This window comes from Psammomys obesus, unplaced genomic scaffold, assembly GCF_907164565.1.
Source record: "Psammomys obesus unplaced genomic scaffold, mPsaObe1.curated_primary_1811, whole genome shotgun sequence".
NCBI classification, from domain to species: Eukaryota; Metazoa; Chordata; class Mammalia; order Rodentia; family Muridae; genus Psammomys; species Psammomys obesus.
Genome location: NW_026591560.1, coordinates 670,334 through 689,458, shown reverse-complemented (window position 1 = coordinate 689,458; position 19,125 = coordinate 670,334). Strand labels below are relative to the sequence as shown.

The 19,125-nt window shown below is 53.1% G+C and overlaps 2 protein-coding genes across 4 annotated transcripts in view; one reads left to right on the top strand and one right to left on the bottom strand.

Moving 5' to 3' along the window:
- The window catches only part of Macrod1 (mono-ADP ribosylhydrolase 1), a 140,211-nt gene that overhangs the window by 32,986 nt on the left and 88,100 nt on the right, over window positions 1-19,125 (top strand). The window lies entirely within an intron of this gene.
- Window positions 1-19,125, bottom strand: part of Flrt1 (fibronectin leucine rich transmembrane protein 1) — a 77,694-nt gene that overhangs the window by 1,514 nt on the left and 57,055 nt on the right. Inside the window, exons 2-3 of one of the 2 annotated variants that reach the window (XM_055610500.1) lie at window positions 15,143-16,010; window positions 300-6,386 (exon numbers count right to left, since the gene is read on the bottom strand). In XM_055610500.1, coding sequence (XP_055466475.1) covers window positions 4,313-6,337 — 2,025 coding nt within the window. In that variant the 5' untranslated portion in view covers window positions 6,338-6,386; window positions 15,143-16,010 and the 3' untranslated portion in view covers window positions 300-4,312. The remainder of the gene's footprint in view (window positions 1-299; window positions 6,387-15,142; window positions 16,011-19,125) is intronic. The other variant, XM_055610501.1, reaches the window with a different exon arrangement.

Here is a 19,125-nt window from a genome sequence, read left to right as displayed (position 1 = left end):
GGGTGGGAAGGGTCCTAAGTATGGCTCTGACTTTTGTTCCTTACCCTTCTTGCCAGTGGCAGCGAAGGAGGAAGCTCAGGCTGAGAGGCTACTCCAGATACACTGCCCATCCCTTCTGTGGACCCAGAGTCCACACTGGCTCTTCCTACCCAGAAGTGGTTCCCCCACTGTCTTCAGCCCATTAGAACCTTCCAGGCTCAGCATGAAGGGGTTGATCTCACAGGGCCTTCATGAAGCAAGAATCTGCCCCAGTCATCCCCACTTCAGAGACGGGAGCCTCACATTTGCATAACACACACCTGGCTCCCTTGCAGGGGCTGAGCTGGGCAGCTGGTCTTCTGTAAATTCTGCCCACTGAGAAGAAAGAAGAGGCATGGAGGCATGGGGTAGGGGTGGGCTTCTGGCTCCAGGAAGGGAAGGCTGGACTCCTTCTAGCCACAGTTGCCTTCCCAAGGCTGTCCCCTCCCCTGCCAGCAATGCCCAGGGTGAGGAAGGGCCAGTGTCCCAGCACTGGTTCTCCAAGCCAGTATCCCCCACACAGGGCCACAGCAGAGCTCCACATATGGAGGAGGCAGGCCAGGAGGCAGCCTTTCAGGGAAGATGGAGGCTTCCTCAGGAAGAGGATGCAGATGAGGGAAGAGCGGGAGCTTTTGATTCACGTCATGTCTGCGGAATTGAGTATGACTAATTAATAGATTTTATTCTTAGTAATCTCTTAAGCATTCCATACGTTGGGCCGCACGCCTGAGCTGAGCCTACCAGAGGCTTCATTCGCAAAATGCAAATGCCCGTGGCCCTGCTGCCTCTCTCCTTCCTTGCCTTTTCTTCCCCATTTTTTTTTTTTAAAGAGGAAATTTAAAGTAAAATTGCCATGTAATAGAAAAAGAGATTCCAATCGCTGCATCTAATTACCAAGAAGGGTAAACCATTTAACCAAAGAAGTGTCACTGGCTTTTTTTTTTTTTCCCCTTAGTTTAAACTTGCCTTAAATGCCACAAAATAAACTCCCCAGGGGCTGGGGCAAAAGGAGGTTGTTCTGGCTGGTTAGAAACTGTGAGGGGTCAGGATGGCCGGCCACAGACTTCCCTGTGGAAATGTCAGCTGTACAGAAAGAGGATTCCACAGGCCTTCCAGTGTTAATCCCGGCTTCCCTCACTTCTGCCGGTGGAGGAGCCGCCTCAGAAGAGGCTCTTCTATTGTATTGTGAGGCCAGAAGCCAGCTTCTCCGTCTCCTTTGGAGAACTGGGACAAAGGTCACACTGGGGGCTTTCTGAAAGGACACTAAGGAGTGGGGTGCTGGGAACACACACACGGCTCAGTGGTAGTGTTTGCCTTGCATGGCTAGGCCCATGATTCAATCTCCAGTATTCCCCCTTCCCCAACACACACAGAATAAAGGGTACTGGGAAAATGGTTTGATGTGAAGAGGCAGAAATGCCATGGGAAGAGCTCTTGGAGGGGCTACAGGGCCATGGCTAGGCAGCGTTCACCCTCACTAGCACCTAACTGCTCCTTAGGGGGCAATGGCAGCCCTGGGCTCTCCAACTGGGTGTGATAGGAAGTGAGCCCCTTAGAGCAGGAGGCAGATTTGGTCCTTAAGCTGTGACACTCTGCCAAGGCTCTGTGTGGTGGGGGAAGAAGTTTACCACAGCCCTGGCATTTGGCCCACAGGCTCCTGAATGTCTAAGTAGGGCCCTCCAGGCAGCTCCCAGGGTCTAGGCCACCTGCTGTTCCTAAATGTTGTCCTGGCCATCAAAGAAAGTGAACAGACTCCTCCTGGGGTAGGGAACAGGGAAGGGGGACATGAGTGAGCCTAGGGGGCAGGGCAAGTTACAAGTGCCAAGTAGGGGTTGGGGACTTAGGGCTTTACTTTCCGGGGACCCTGGAGAAGGATGGCATAGTGCCCTTGATGCCTTGTTCAGCATCTGGGACTCTCCCTCACATACCTGTTCCTCACAGGCAGGTGTCCTCTGAGCCTGCCTTAGCCATCAGGACCAGGGTGCCGTTGGGGTCACTGGGAACAGCAGGGCTCCGGGGCGCATGTTTATACAGACCTGAATCTGCGGCTCAGGAACATTTCTCTCTTGACCTCATTATGTGAGGAAATGATTTGGGATGAAGAGGAAGAAAGGTCCATAGAATGATCCATGTCCATACCCCTTGGCCATTCCCTGGGGCTGGTGGGTTGGGGGTTTCTGTTTGGTGTGATGACCCTTTGGGCTATGATCAGGAGCCTGTGCCTCTTTCCACTACTCTGAGACACCTGCTGGGTCCATTTCTTTCAATCTCATCTCTTCATTGAAGGGCTAGTTGGCTCTTTAACATCCAGCGAGCGGATGCCCCACCAGGAGCACTTCAGGCAGCCGCCTGGCCTCTTCTTCCTGCCTTTGCTTTGGACCAAGTGGCAGAGGTCTTTTGAAAACACCACTATCAGGAGCTGGACCCCCTTCTCATCTGGCTGCCCTCAGACCAGCGTCTCTCCTTTGATGACTTTTTTTTCCCAGTGCAGGGCAAAGCGATGCATTGACAGATGGTGACCCGGGCTCCCCGGGTGCGGACGAAGCAGACATCAGAACCCTAGGCTCGGCTCTTCCCTCCTTTCCTGATTTGCTGTCATTATTTTATCATCGTTTTAATCTCATGGCTCACCACACTGTGGTGTCAGTTGATAAATGATAACGACATTGATTCCACAGGGAGGGAATAAAATCTTAGCTCTTCCGAGGGCCCCGGTCAGTACCCTTTTGGAGGTTGATGGTTTTTTTTGCAAAGAAATCTGATTTTCCCTCTTGAGAACAGAGCCCCTGGTGTAGGCAATGGCTGAGGTGTGTGTGTGTGTGTGTGTGTGTGTGTGTGTGTGTGTGTGTGTGTGTTTTGATGTCTCCCAGGGATTTTCTGAAATTTTTTTTCTTTTTTCTGGGCTTTGTTTGAGCAGCCATGGAAACCAATAGGTCTAGCCAGCGGTCTAGATGTGTGTGTGTCCACACATATATTCATGAGCAGTCGCTGCACTGATTACCTGTCCCAGGAGAAAACATAAACACTATCATGGGGATAGCATCTATTGAGGGAGGGACAGATGAGGCCGGTGGTCATCAAGGAAAGCTTTTTTACATATCACTAAGTAGAGTGGCCTGTCTCTGGGCCGGCTGACAGGACAGGACGGAATCTAAAGCATCCTCAGCCAGCTTCTTAACTCCCTGCTGGGATGCAGTTACCAGTGCCTCTAAGAAACAGTAATACCCTCCACCTGGACTGAGCCCTCGTGCCACCTGGACTGAGCCCTCCTGCCACCTGGACTGAGCCCCTCGTGCCACCTGGACTGAGCCCTCCTGCCACCTGGACTGAGCCCCTCGTGCCACCTGGACTGAGCCCTCGTGCCACCTGGGCTGAGCCCTCCTGCCACCTGGGCTGAGGCTCCTCCTCTCCACCCACACATGATCTACTTAATGCTTTCTAGAAGAAAGCAAGATTTTTCAGTTCTGTTGCCGGAGGGAATGTCAAGGACTGACTGAAGAAGTGCCGAGAGGACAGACACGGAGCCCTGTCTACCCATCTGTCCCGAGACACGGGACACAGCGACAGGTGGCACACAGACGCGCCTCCACGTGGCGGGGAAAGCTACAGCCTTCGTCAGAGCTTCTACAGAGTTCGGTGAATGGGGCCGAAGTGCTCGACATTGGAAGAAAAAGTTTTGACTTTTTTTTTTTTCTTTTAATTGCCTATGGTATTGTTCAGAGAATACCTCAAAGAACGTCATATTTCTGCAGATCTGGAAAGGAAACAGCATGGAAAGAACCAGGGAAGAGATTTCAGGACACTGTCTCCGTAGCAAAAAGTCTTTTCTTCTCTTGGCTCTTTTGTGAGGAACCCAAAAACCTTTCATTGAGTTGTCACCGTGAGCTGCCAGCAGGATGGTTGCATGGGGACTCCATGCCATGTGTGTTTGTTATCTGCTTCTCTCTGATGGGCCTGAATGAAGCTCGAGGTGTATATAAATGTTGTACAGGTAGTATCAATCTGGTTCAGGAAAAAAAGTTCCAACCCAACCCTTCCTGCAAGATTATTTTTAGTTCTTAACTCTCATGATCTGGTATCAATTACATTTCCAACAATGTTGAATCCCCCTCCTGTCTTCTATGTACTTATTATTATTATTATTATTATTTTTTTTTTTTTTTTACCCCACTGTTGTATACCCTCCCTAAACTTTGCTTTCTGCTAGGAAAGTCACTGTGGAGTTTCTCTTCCTGGCTCCTGGTGTTGCAGTGGGCTAAACAGGGCCATGTGACCACACTGGGGGTGGCTGGCTTCATGTGTAGGAGTAGTCCACGTCGGGGATGCCAGCGTCCCGGTAGCCCCGTGTGGTGCCGTAGCCGATCGTGTGGGCGCCCTTGCAGAGGCCGCTGCCGTTGGAGGGAAATATGGTGTGCACCACGTAGTCCTCTTTGGAGCGGTATGGGTTGATGGGTAGCATCTGCAGTCCTGGGCCTCGGATTTCTAGGATGGAGTTATCCTTCTTGGTCCCCGACTCCATGTAGTCATCCTTCTTTCTGCTGCCCCTGTTGTAGACCCTGTCTCGGGTCAGCAGCTCACCAGCCCGGTGCACATACCAACAAATGGCTCCCAGGACCAGGAAGAGAAACACAAGAGCCACGGCACCACCAATAATGCCAGCCAGGGGCAGCCCAGCCATAGGGCCAGCGTTCTGTTCCTGATTGAGGGTAGTGGTAGGGCCGTAGCTGTCAGCAGTCTCTGCCTTGGCACACACAGGTGTCTCATCAGCCACATAGGTGTTGCCAGTCTCCATGGTGACCATACAGATGATGTAGGTGGACTTGGGCTCCAGGGCCGTCAGCAAGTACTCCGTCTTGTCCCCCTGCACCAGGGTCTCTGTGATGGAGCCCACAGCCGGGCTGTGGCCCAGACGCAGCCAACTGAGCCGGAAAGAGGAGGCAGGTAGCATGGCCTTCCATGTGATTCGGATAGAGTCTGCTGTCAGTGGCTTCACCTGGATGGCCAGGGTCTTGGCACCATCACCAGTGGACATGGGGTAGTCAATGTTGGAGTCAGGGAGGCGCAGTCCTGGCCTCTTGGCCTTGAGAGTAAACAGAGAGCCCTGGGGTGTGGTGGCAGAGGCATGGTTGCTGGCTGTGGTCTTGGCAGCCGCATTAGCTGCACTGCCCTGTGACCCTGCCTCAAAACACTCATCCATCTCGCTGGTGATATCTTTGATGGCCATGCCCCGGACCTTCTCCGGGCCCTGGCACATGAGGCCCCGCACATTGACCACCGAGGCCCGTGCCTTCACCCAGTCCCGCAGCCACATGAGGTTACAGCCGCAGAACCAGGGGTTGTTCCTGAGGAGCAGCTGTGCCAGGTTCCCCAGGTCATCAAACAGGCCTCGAGGCAGCGTGGTAAGGTTGTTGTTGGACAGGTCCAAGCGCTCCAGCTCCCGCATCTTGGCCAGCGTGTTGTAGGGGATGTGGCTGATGGCGTTGTCCTGCAGGTAGAGCTTCTGCAGGTGGGCACTGGGCAGATTGAGGGGTGGGGCGGCCAGCGAGTTGCGCACCAGCGACAGCTCTGTGAGGTTCTGCAGGCGGCTGAAGGTGTCATCGGCGATGCGCTGGTTGGCCAGCAGGTTGCCGTCCAGAACCAGGCGCCGCAGGCTGCTGAGGCCCTTGAAGGCATGCAGCGGGATGGTGGAGATGCGGTTGTCGTCCAGCCGCAGCTCCTCCAGCGTGTGGGGCAGCCCCGAGGGGATGCTGCTCAGGTGGTTCCTGCTCAGGAAGAGAAGCTTGAGCCGTCTGCTGTCAGCGAAGGCGTCCTCCTCGATGCTCACGGTGGACACGGAGTTGTCATCGAGGTGCAGCTTCTCCAGCAGCGGGATGCGGGCCAAGGAGTCCCTGGCGATGGCGCGCACGTTGTTGTCCTGTAGATGCAGCTCTCGCAGCGATCGGGGAAGGTTGATGGGGAATTCATCCAGGTCGTTCTCATACAGGTATATGACCTGCACCTTGACCTTGGTCTTGAGGTCCTGGGGGATGCCTGCATTGTTGATCTGATTGTTCTGTAGGTAGAGGGTGGTGGCATCGTCAGGAATGTCTGAGGGGATGGATGTGAGCCCCCGGTCGTTGCAGTAGATGAAGCCGTTGTCACAGCGGCACACTGACGGGCAGGTGGTGCTATCGATGACCTCTGTGAGGAAGGCAATAAGCCCGTAGCAGAGGAATAGCCAGTCCCGCAGGTCCATGGTGGCCGTGGTCATCACGACAGTGGCTGTGACAGTGGCAGCGGGTGTGGTGGTAGCGGTGGCAGTAGGGTGTGCCACCACCATGGTGGATGGCTGGTGGAGGCCTGACCCACCTAACCTGGAGCCTCAGTACCTGCAAGGAGCACAAGATAGGTGTGCTGAATGTGAGACAGTGACAGGGCCTGGGGAGCGAGTCATTGATGTTGGGTCCTGCAGGGCTGAGGCCAGGCTGCAAGGGAGGCCTGTTTTATACCAATCTGGAGACAGGTAAGCTCCCTAGCCAGGGCAGCTTTAATGACTGCTGTTCACTGTGAATCTCATTAGGAGGGTCTGGTCCTGGAGAGGAGCCAACACCAAGGGCATTTAGTGTGACCCCACAGCCTCACGATTAGCCACCCTTAAGGGTCACACAAATGGTGCCGGCAGTGGGATGATTTAGGGTGGATTTCCTGGATGAGCCATCATTTTCCTCAGGACTGGGACAGGCCTAACTCTGGCAATGGACTGAAAGGAAAGCTTGTTTCTGGGAGGCTATCAGCTCAAGAGGCGTGTCGGCACAAACTTCAGGAGAGAAACAGCCAGCGTTGTCACTGGTGGGCAGCAGAGAGTGCTACGCTCACTGCCTGGTGGTGAAACACCATGTCCTGTTTGTCACCCATGTTTCATACACAGAAGGATGAGGTGTCCACAGATTTGGTTCCTGGCCCCGTGTTCTGTGTTTTCTGGGGGACAATCCCATACCTTGTCTCTCTCTCTCTAGTGGAAATAACTTTCAGCAATTTCAGGGACCACACACATATGTGCACTTACACATTAGTTTTCTTGATATAAAGAAATGAGACAAATAAAAGGCGGGAGGTGTTGACTGCACGCTGAGGAAATTTTTCTGCAAGGTATAATTTCAGTTTTTGCAAATAGAAAAATTGGAGCATAGACTTTTCTCGTTATTTTACTGTTCACTGGTAAAAAATCAATTAAAGAGAAATTATCTTTCAATCTCAGTTAAAAAAAAAAAGGTGTCTTCGTACAGTTAGCAAAGGTCTGCAGTAAAACTCAGGGTCAAGGAGGCTTTCAGGGCAGAATGTAATGGCTTCTCAAACCTGATCCGAGGGCCTGGCCCGGGAGGACAGCTCTGGAGTGTGGAGCATGGTCCTGCCGAGTGACCAGCGTGGACCTCACTAGAGTGCTCTAGGAACCAGGTGTCTCCATTTCTCAACTACACCAAACCCTTCTCCCTCACCCTACGTCCCTCTCTGTTCCTGGCAGTTCTTCGCCATCCAATGACCTCCTTCCTCCTCACCCTTCAGGACCCTGCTCAAATGCTCCTGCCTCTGCTAGGTCTCCCAGGTGGCCTCTGCCCTGTCCATTCCCTCAGCCACGCATCACTTTGTCCAATCCATCTATCTCCCTACTCACCCACTTATGCAGCCTGCTTGACTCACAGGGCCATGACCCACTCACCCTTGTCCCCACAGTTCCTCAGGCCTTGGCGTTCCCTGCATGCTGGCCCTTCTGCCCCACTCTCTGCCTGGCCCCGGGGTTCGATATGGTCTTGTTTCCTTGGTAGTCCTCATAGAAAGTCCTGACACCAAGCTGGTCCCTGATGAAGCTCCCTAGGCCCCTATTCTCCCCTCAGCTCTCTCACCCAATCCCTAGCCTGCCTCCTCTGCTAGGCACCCAGACTCCAAGCCGATCCGCCATCCCGGTGGCTGTCAAAGCCAGGTACCAGGCACTGTGACATTTCCTACTGTAGTTCTCTCCTTGTGAAGCAGTTGGAGCCACCCTCTGCCCAAGACACACTTCCCTCTGCCCATAGCTGACCCTCAGAGACACACTCTGCCCCAAACCAAAACCGTACACTCCATGCCTTCTCTCTGCTCAGTGCTTGCTTACTTATCACCAACTAGTGTGTGCTTTACTTTTGGACTTTGGGGGTATCTTACCCATTAGGTCTAGCCTAGTACTTGACGCACAACAGGCCCTTATTGAGTATTTCTACAAAGAAATTAATACTGACCCATTCTGAAGAAACTGAGGCACAGGTCTGCTGGCAAGAGGCTGTGGAACCAAGATGTGCACCCAGGCCTAGAATCTCACAGTGTAACTCCCACACTCCACTGAGCTGGGGCCCAGCCAATCAGTCTGGGCGTTACCGTGGGCTCAAGCTAAGGGCTCTCTTGTCCTCTCCAGCCTCCTGTTGCTCTGTGTGTGGTAGGGGCATCCCAAGCTGTCCCAGGCCTGACCTGATCCTCTTGCCCCTCATCACCTTGGAATCCAAAGCTGAAGGCAGCGTACACATCCAGCACTGGGCTGGCCTGTTGAGCCAGACCCCTCTGCCTTCACAGGCCATCTCTGCAGCACACCCTCACTGTGTTCCTGTGCCTGGCAGTCGTGTATACAGCCTGCTGTTCTACTTTACAGCTTGAGGCCTGAAGTTCAGAGAGATGAGGGGCCCTGCCATTCCAAGGTCACTGACATCCAGGCTTCCAGCTACACTCCAGTCTCCTCTTAAGGGAGCCTAAAGGGCCCATCACAGTCGCTCTCGAGCAGCGATGAGGAGTGGGATGGGACAGGGCTTAGGGCTTAGGCTTGCTCCTAGGCTGTTTCACTTTGTCTCTGGGTTGTGGATCTCTGCTTGAGCCTCAGAATTTGGCCAGAGGACATACCTGCTGCTGGCCAGCTGATGAGTACTATCAAAGGGATTTGGGCAGCCTCTGCCCTTAGCTGTTCTGGGCCAGTGCCCTGAGTAGGGCCAGACTTGTTAAGGCTAAAGCCAAGGCTGCCACCACAGTCTCTAGCTTGGGCATCTGTCCTCCTCCTGCTTAACTCATGGGCACAGTCCCCAGCCTCCTGAGGCTCCGCATCATAATAGAGTCTAAATTGCACCTCTCAGAGATGTTTGATGGATAATGGAGCAGCAGTGGGAGGCAGGGACCCAAGGCCTTTCCACTCCTTTGTCTGCTGCCCATCAATCTTGCCCAAGAGTCCCTGGCCACCTTGCTTCCCCAAGGCCAACTCCAGTCTCAGCCCTATGGCAGCTTTGGAAACAGGATAGGGAGACTGCAGCCTCCCTGGAGGAGCCCTTAAACTGCCTGGATGCTTGGTGGCCTTTTCATTCCCTTGTTGTGTTTGGTAGTTTATGTGGCCATCAAATTAAACCTGGTAAATTGCCCATCTTTTACGGGATCACTGGTCGTCACTGTGCGGATCACACAGACAAGTGTGGTATGAGTTACGACCTGCCAGTTCTGTGATTGACAGCAGGATGCTGATACTCCACTGGAGGGGTACAGAGAAACGGTTCAGGCTAGTGGTCTCCATTAGCTTGAGGGAGGTAGGGGACAGGGGCTGGGAGCAGTTACTGGCTTTTGCCAATGGCCAGGATAAGAGTGCAGTGGGCTCAAGCCCTGCGCACACCACTTCCAGGCAGTGTGATCCAAGCAGGCTGTACGCCTCCTCTGGGCTCCAGCCTCCTTGTTTGTGTATGTGGTTGACAGCTGCTCTTATGTGAGGATTTAAGGTAATATGATAGGATCACGTACCCCACATGCAGAATGCCCTTCCTAAGTGCAGCCTCTGTGTCCATGGCTACCCGCTTCCTCCTATACACAGGCATAGCCTCTGTGTTAACTGTCCTTCTGTGCCTCTTCTTCATGCCCTTTTGTGCCACTGTGTCTCCTGCACGTGCACTTGCTTTCAGCCATGGAGAAATAAGGGAGAAAGGGTGGGGCTACAACTCAGCTTTCTTTCTTTCTTTTCTTTCTTTCTTTCTTTCTTTCTTTCTTTCTTTCTTTCTTTCTTTCTTTCTTTCTTTCTTTCTTTCTCTCTTTCTTTCTCTCTCTCTCTCTCTCTCTCTCTCTCTCTCTTTTTCTTGTTGTTTTGTTTTTTCAAGACAGGGTTTCCCTGTGTAACAAGCCCTGGTTGTCCTGGACTCACTTTGTAGACAGAGATCTGCCTGCCTCTGCCTCCCTAGTGCTGGGATTGAAGGTGTGCCCCTCCGTGCCTGGCTGTAACTCAGCTTTCAAACTCTCAGGGCCCTTAGCTTCTGACATGCTGCGCACACCATCTCACTTCCACAGGGCCTTGGCACATGCTGTCCCTGCCACTGTGACTGCACTATGATTTTGCCTTCAACCTCATAGGCCAGCATGCACTCTGCCCTCAGGCCTCAGCTCTCCTGCCTCCTCCTGGAAGCTTTCTCTGACCCTGATCCTCCAGAATCCAAATCTGCTTCCACTCTACCTGGCAAAGGCAGCTGAGCAATATCTCTAACAGACTGCCAGATGGGGAGATTCAACTCCTAGCTGTCCTCCTGTGGCCTTCTAGTGCCCTGCCTGGATGCGTCCCTCCAGTCTTGCAAGGGGCAGCTACAGACCCAAAGCCTGGCATGAGTATATGATAGGGGATGGCACCTACTTCATGGCCTTTGAGGGGGCTGAACTGGGCCAGGCACATTCCCAAAGGAAGCCAGGCTGGGAGGAGATGGAAGACTGGGCAGACCACCCCTGCCTCCTAGCCCCACTCCTCTTTTTGTTTGTTAATGAAGACAGGTCCCTGGAGGGGGTGAGTAGCTCCCTGATGCTAGGTATCAGGCATGGTCTCAGCTCCCGTTAGAAGGATGACCAGGATGGTCCCCAGCCCCAAGGAGTAAGAACACGTAGAAAGGGCCAGAGGCTCCATGGCCTTCCTAGCCTCACCCATGCCCTGGATCTCTTTTTCTCTGCTATGTGCTGCTGAGAACCCTATGTCTCCGGGAAAAAGGCCCAGCTGGACCCTGAGGAGAGACCATCCCATTCTGCCCTGTATCCCCAAGTGTACTTCTCATATTGAAAGCTGGGCTCAGGGTGCCTGTCCTGTAATGTCCTTAGCCAGCCTTTCCTCTGGTTATTCCTACAGATCTGGAGAGGGGCAAGCTGTGCTCCTGATGCCAAAGGCCCTGTGGCTGCAGCCTGGTCTTGCTGGAGACAGTGGCCCAGGCCTTAAGTCTGCCATGGAACTCGGTGGTGCCATTTTCTATTTACAGATGTCACCCTAGGCACTTCCCAAAGCCAGCAAGGGAGCTTAATGCTATCTGCCATAATGCCACTGACCCAAGCCTTGTTGTGTTTCTCCCCACCCACATTGCTAGGGTAGGGGTTGGGCTCCCAGGCAGGGCTATTAGAAAAGGGTGACCTGTGACCACAGCATGCCTGTAGAGAGGGCAGAGGTGTGTTCTCATGTGAATGTAAGTTTCCTGAAGCTATCTAATGCAGACTTCCCTCCCTTGTGGACCCCAAATCTTCCAGTTTCTCCTCTTCCATCCCTGAGTTAGGGCCTCAGGTGATATCCTCTCCTCTCCTGGAATTCACCGTGACTTTCATAAATCTCTTAAGGCTTCCCAGGTCCTTCCAAATGGCTGAGCCTGATGCTGAGGCAGATTAAGTTAGAGGCAGCACTGGGCCCCACCAGGGAGAAGGCTGATAGGGGCTCAGCCCACAGGGTGCAGTGTTTGGCACTTACCCTGCCTTACCCTGCTAGGGCTGCCTCTGTCTCTGTCAAAAATTAAAGAAGGGTCCCTCAGTTCTCATCCAGTAGCTGGCAGCTACTTCTGGGGCTCAGCTGCAAGCAAGACTCAAAGAGGAGACCTCCCAGGTAACCCCTCTCCTAAGAAGGCTAGACTTTCCTTCTCTCAGTCTTGGCCTGTGTAGAAGGGTGGCTTCAGGTCTCAGGGCTTCTGTGAGATGGGACCAAGCATAGTGCACTTCCTTGGGTTCTCCACTGAGCACTCCCTGGTCACAAGGAGGGACAGGTTCCTTTGTCAGCCTCATTCTTCACTGGCCCAGATGTAAGTAAGATACAAGGCCCAGGGACTTGAAGCTTGTTCTAGCAGATACCATGGGGGCACCTCCTGCACACCCTGACTCTCTGGCACCCAGTCTTGGCTGCTCTGGGGTACCAGCCAGACTCACCCATCACCCCAGACAGCTTAGCCCCCAAGCCTTGTCCGGTGGTAGCACTCAGCATTTGTAATGCCTGGAGAGTCGGGGGCGGGGATTCTTTTCAAATTTAAAGTTAATTATTTTTCTAATTTCATGCCGCATGCATTATGTATCAGCCGTTATCGCCGGCAGTAATTGCAGACAGGTATGCAAATCCACCAGAAATGAACTGCGAGTTCACCTAAGCGCGTGGGCCGCTGGGTGGGGCTGGGCAGCAGGATGTCCTCCTTGGCTTCAGAGAAAGTGAATCGCTTTAAGAAACAAGACTTTCAAATTGTGTCTTAGGAGGTTAATTATATTGATAGCAGTGTTCGATATTAAACTATGCAGGGCCAGGAAGGGGGAGGGAGATGAAAGGAGACACATGTAATTTTGTTTCTTTCTCTCTCAGCATCTCTTAATGAAATGGTCCTCCACCTGATACTGCCGCCTGGGTCCCTTTGGAGCAAAACCGCCTCCACTGAGACTTAGTTCCTTTGGGGAGAAAAAAAAAAAAAAAAAAAAAAGAAATGTATGTAATGCCAGGGGGAGGGACAAGGAAGAGAAGGGACAGTGCCAGCTGGGCAAGTGACAGTCCTCAAGACTAGGGCTGGGCCCAGGGTCTTTGCTGCTGAGCTCCTTGGTAACCTGTAGGAGCCTGGAAGAGAGGCGCAGGTGTGTGGGAAGGGCTGATCAGAATGGATTCCAGGCAGGCATGGAGACTGGAGCTCTCAGAAGCAGCCCTGCTCTAAATGAGGATTTCTTTTTCTGATCTCCCGTTTCCTGGACACCCATTAAGTGTCTGGTTCTGGGAACTAGACCTACACTCCTGCTTTTAAGGTGTGGTCTATCCTGTACCCAGAAATAAGCCTGGCCCAGAGGGGCTCTGTAAACATATTTTGTGTCTGTGTATATGCGAGGGCCACAGGTTGTCATGGGATGTATTTCTCTGTTGCTCTCCCTCCACCTTATCTTTTGAGACGGGTCTCTCACAGAATTCAGAGCTCACCAATTGGCTAGACTGGCTGGCCAGGGATCTTCAGAGATCCACCTGTTTCCGCCCCCAACCCCAGTGACAGGGTTACACACATGCACCACTGCGCCTGGCTTTTATGCGGGCACTGGGCATCTAAACCCAGGGTGTTGTACAAGGCCCTTCACTGATGGTGCCATCTCCCTAGCCCACAAGTTTTGAATAAATGAGGCAGGCTCTATAATCTAAAGCCCAGAACTAGGCAGTTGGAGGAAAGATGGAGGTGAGACTTTCCCATCAGCACCACTCCTGAGGCCATGATGATCTGGCTGTGCTCGCTGTAACAGTGCTGAGAGTCAAAGTTCTGTCTGGACCATGAAGAACTGTCTACCCACCCAGGCCTCAGACTCACTGCCCAAATCCAGCTGCTCTGGAGAAGGCCTGGATGAAAGCATGCAAAAGTGGAAAACCAACAGAACCCTGGGAGCGGGAAGAAGGGGATTCAAAGCCCGTCTATCTGCCTTTTATAGATGTCGGGGAACAGGCTCAGTGGCAGAGCCTTCCAGCAGTCCCTCCTGGGGCTGAACACTCAAATCCTTCCCCACAGGGTTGTACCAGCAGGTGATGGGACATGCCCCAGCTCACCAACATCTCTTGCCAGCCACCAGTTTGTGGACTCTTCTCAAGGGTCCAGGCGGGGGGGTCTCCTAGGAATAGCTGGCCTTCTCTCTTTTCAGCTGGCCCATGTGTACAGAAGGGCACATTCAAGGAGGGAACTGGCCCTAGTTTACATCAGCCAGAACCCCCAGGCCCATCTCAGGTACCTGTCCCCAAAGCCCAGTGTGTTGCTTTTTGTGTCTCTGCCTCTAGGTGCAAGGCTGCACTGAGACTGCCCAGCAGATTTCCCATCAGCACTTTGAGCAACAGGATTTTCAGGAGGTGCTTGCTGCTCCCCTCTGGCTTAGCCTGGCCCCAGGAATTATCCCCTAGCTCCTCCTAGGGGCTGGGAAGAAGTTGAAGATGCAGAGAAGGGGACCATAGGAAGGCGGGGGCCCCCGCTGTGTGCTTGCGGCCCTGCTGCGAGGTTGTCGTGCCTTTATAATAAATAACAGCAAATAGCCCATCCGCAGGGCCTCCTTCACGCCAGTGGCTAATAACACGGCTATTAATGCCCCCGCAGACGGCGTGCACAGCGCGCAGCTCTGACGGATGTCCCAGGCCCTGGTGCAGTCATAAATCAGCCCCTCTCTTGGGGCAGAGCGTGGGGAAGTGTCATTTTCCATCTTGGTAATGAATTGGGACTTCCCTGCCCTGCCTAGGGCTCTGAGGGGTTCTGAGGTTGCCAGGATTACTGTTTGCAGAAATACCGCCCCTCCCCTCTTCACCCTTGGGGAGTCCAGGAGGAGCAAGCCTGGCCAGCTACCTGCTGTGTAGCCTTGGGACACTCACTCCGCCACTCTGAGCCTATCTGTCCCCTCTAACCAACAAAAGGGCTGTACTGCAGGTCAGGATAGATGATGCCAGGCATGGCTCCTGATCAGCCCCACCCTGGATCTCTCTGGCCAGAGCAGGACAGGTGTGGATGGAAGGGATCTTGCTAGTTCAAGGGTAGCAGGTATCAAGGCCAATGACCTTGGTCCCCTAAGCTCTTGCCTAACCCATCACTGTTGTCTGTCCCCTTTGTACAGAGCAGGTGGCCATCAGCCCTAGCAGGGAAAGGCCCAGAAGGAGAAAATCCTCCCCGATGTGGCTCACTCCCAAGTGGCCTCTCTTACGCCTGGCAGAGATCTCTAGATGATCCCTACCCCAGCAAGCAGAAGCCTCCTGTCTGGGGCCTCCAAAGGACAAGACTCAGTTGTCCCTCTCACGCACTGTGCTCTCTCCAAGTGGTAGAAGATTCTTGTCCCCTTTCTGGGCCACCAGGAACCCTTTTTCATCTCCCTTAGCCCATGCTCTTACCTCCTCTGTAGCTGCTCCCAGAGCCACTGGGTCTCACTGGTCACTGCTTTAGAAGCTCCAGGCCTCACATCCCTGGTCCCATGTCACCTGCAGGCTCAGAACCACTCGACCACAGACCGCAGCCCAGTGCAGGGGGAGCACTGAGGCACACAGAGAGTAAGGAGGTCTTGAAGTCTTCCTTGCGGCCAGGCCTCAGATATGGCTGCAGGTCCCAAGCTGCATCTTTGGCACTCTAGGCCACAGGAACAGATGGCTTGGCTCTCTGGAGTGAGGGGTGTATGCTCTGGGTGCACAGGGCACCCCCGGGGACTCCTGAGCTGGGCATGCCCTACAGCCCAGCGTCAGTCCCCGGGGAGTGTGACCTCTCACTGGCCATCACTTCCACCACAGCTCTTTGTAACTTTGGTCCTTTGTCCACAGGCTGTACCTCTTCTGAAACGCCTCTGTGGGTGGGGGGGCTGTTACCCCTTTTTTTCTTTAGCGAGTTTTTTCTTTTAATCCCTTTAAGTCACTTGGCAGAATGGCTCAGTGCAGAGAGCACTCTTGCGTGACAGAGCTGAGAGGGAGCCACTCTCCAAAGAATCAGTATTCCTGCCACTCAGGCTGCCTCTGTGTGTGTGTGTGTGGGGGGGTCTGTTACCCCTCTAAGGAGTTCAGATGTTTACCGCAGGCTGCAGCCACCTCGCCTCGCACTGCTGAGCTGTCAGGCTTGTGTGCCCCACTTCGGGATGGGGGCTTGTCTGCTTGGCTGCTCCTGTTTGTAGAGAAGCTTCTGGGGGTGGGTGAGGTGGAGGGGTGGGTTCTTCCTGTTTCAGCCCCTGGCTCAGCTGTCCAGAGTGGAGCCTTCACCTACTCCCTGCTTCTTCACCTGCCAAAGGCAACACAAGCGATCAAACCTAAGGAAGTCAAGAGCCACAAGGACAAGTACCACAGGCAGCCATGGCCTCAGCCCCATTGTTCTCACCCCTTCCCAGTCTCTGGTTTGTTTGGTTTTGTTTTGGGACAGGGTCTTACTGTGTATCCCTGGCTAGTCTGAAGTGTAGACCAGGCTGACCACAAACTCACACAGATCCCCAGGTCTGGTTTTGGCTTGCAGTGCTGGAGATCAAACGCAGGGCTTGGCATGCCAGGCAAGCACTTTGCTGCTGAGCCACATCCCCAGATCCATATTCTTGAACAAATACGACTTCCCTTCAAGCCTGGCAAGGGTCTGAGATTATCGTCTCCACCACCTGTCACTTTTTAGATCCAGGTAGCAGGTAACGAACAGAACCCTTTCCTGTAACCACCTGAAAGGATTGGGCAGAGAGAAATGAAGTTTGGGGGCTCGGCAAGATGGCTTAGTGGGTAATGACACCTAGCTAGCATCAAGCCGGAAGACCCAAGTGACATCCAAGGGAACCCAGAAGGCAAGAACTGACTCACAAGTTGTCCTCTGACCACACACAAAGTAAATAAATTAAGTGTAATAATTTTTTAAAAAAAGTTTGGGGAGCTCCTGGCCTTACAAAGCCCCCATTTCCTCAGCACCTGCTCTTCTTACTACATGTCATTTGAGGTTTCAACTGGGCTATCCTGGTCTTGGCTTCAAGAACAAGTTCAGCTCCTCTGGCTCACCAGGAGCCTATAAAGGGGGGTCTCCAGTGTTCCTGACCTCCCTCCTTGAGCTGTCTCTCTCTCACAGGGCCAGATTTCCACACCCTGCTGCCCTTCCTTCTGTAGAGACCTGGGGTACTGCAGTCTGCCCCTAGGAATACAAAACAAAAACAAAGCTGTCCCCTCCCTCTCATTAGCAGCCAGCCAAGAAGGCCCAACTCTGGAATCTCCATTCCCCTGAAGACTCCCCTCTTTGGAATGGAGTCTTAATGGCATATCTGAGAGCACAGGCTCTGGTTAGGACCAAAAGGGCTGGTTCAAGGCCTGATGAGTGCCTGCAGCTGGCACATCTGGGGTGCATATTTAATAAGCCCATGTGCCGAGCAGAGGTGGCTGTCCACGCTGCAGCCCCCAGGAGCCACAGGGAGCACATGGGAAGAATAGAGCATGTGGCCAGTGTGTGAAGGAATGACGGGGTAAAGGGCACCCTCAGGAGACTTTCCCAGGAGGCCAGACAGGAACTCAGAAAGGCTAGGGCCAGCCAGGGCTTCGGGTGCCAGGAGGCAGGTGGCACAGTCCCGGGCAGGCGCAAAGTGAAGTTAGGCAGGAGGGAAGATAAGCTTATGCCTGCAGAGGGGCCAGTGGTAGCTGCAGCCTAAGCCATTATTGCTATTACCACCCGCGTGATTTCATCCAATTATAAACTGTAATTTCTCTATGAAAGCGAGAGATGGAAGGAGTCCAGTGAGGTCATCTGCCTTCCTGGACAGGCCAAGGAAATTGTTTTATACCGCTGGGGGTGGGGTGGGAGGAGGCAGCCAGACCACCGCACACACACACACTGGATGGGGGTTGTGTCCCAGGAGCCTGAAACCCCAGCGTCCTCTTGACAACAGAGGCAGACCACAGAGTGTTGCTTTTGAAATCACAGGCCCAGGAAGAAGGCAGTGTGCTTGACTCAGCCTCCTCTAGCTCTCAGGAGCTAGTGATCGCTGGCCTCCCACCCGTAAGGCCCCTAGACCTGGTCAGCCTGGCTCACCATTGCTCACCATTGCTACCTTCCACGTGGCCTTGTAATGCCCCCAGTGAGACTCATTCAGACAGCCACGCATGTGTTGACAGCCTCGCAAGCATATGAAAATATATGTCACATACATAAAAGTAGGCTCACATGCAAAAACCCCAACACAGGCAAACAGGAAAACAGAAGTGTACACATACGAGCAGATATATGCATCCCTGCATATTTAAATCCATGCACATGCGCAGAAATGAACACATGCACACATATGGACGAATGCATGGCCAAGATGTTCACACGTTTGCACCCAGGAATGCACATAACACTCCCACAGGCATGCATGCCTACTCATGAACACGTTTACACATGGACATGAGAAAACACAGAGACTGCCAGGAATGTGCACATACACATGAAACAGTGCACACAGGTGACATGTGGGCCTTTCCCTGCTCTGTCCCCCTCCTGTGAAATTCTCATATGCCAGCCCTCCCTCCCTCCAGATACGTGGTTCCACATGTATATAATGGCGGTTATGTAACAAGGGTAAAGTGGGCGAATATGAAGGCCGGGTACTCTAGTGCCTGGCTCAGAGCCACGAACACAATAGGTATTTAATAAATGCAAGAGTATGTCATAAACTCAACTAAGAGAGTACGTTGATCCTCTTCATTCCGCTTTCTTACTGGAAAAACTGGAACGCAAGCGAGGCTCTCCTGGGTCTGCCTTGTTGACTCACTCCGCTGCCTTTCCTGAGTCCTTAGAGCGTCGTGGGCCCCTCTAGTGTGTGGACAGAAGGTTTAGCTAAGGTCTCCTTTCTGGAGGGTCCTTTCAGATATCTTGGGACATGTACTGGCTTTCCAAGCCAGCCTTGTAGTGTAAGCCCTGCACTAGGGGTGCCTGATTATGGCCACCTGTAGCCACTGCACCAAATACATGTGGCCTGGAAGAAATATGTGAATATGCCTGCTGGCAAGCACCTGTCCTGAATCCCTGAAGACTAACGAGCCATACCCCTGCAGTTACTGTCTATGCTATCATGGGTTAGCCAATGAATCTGCTGGGCCCTAGGATATCAGGAATGGGCCCTTCTTCCCTTCTTAGCCCCACGGGCCAGCCCTGCTGAGCCCATCTCTCTTGTGCCCATGCTTCTCTGGTCTAGTCTTTGTACCAGTAAACCTTTTTTTTTTTTTAAGTCTACTGAGTAAAAGCTTCCATCTGTCAGCTTTTTGTCACACATGGGTCCTTTTGTTAGCCACAGCCATAGTGAAAAGATTGCCAAGCGCTGGGTCCCCGGCTCTGCTTTGTCCTTTGCATTTTGGTCTGATGGACCCACTCATACCATCATCTAGCAGGGGGGCATACA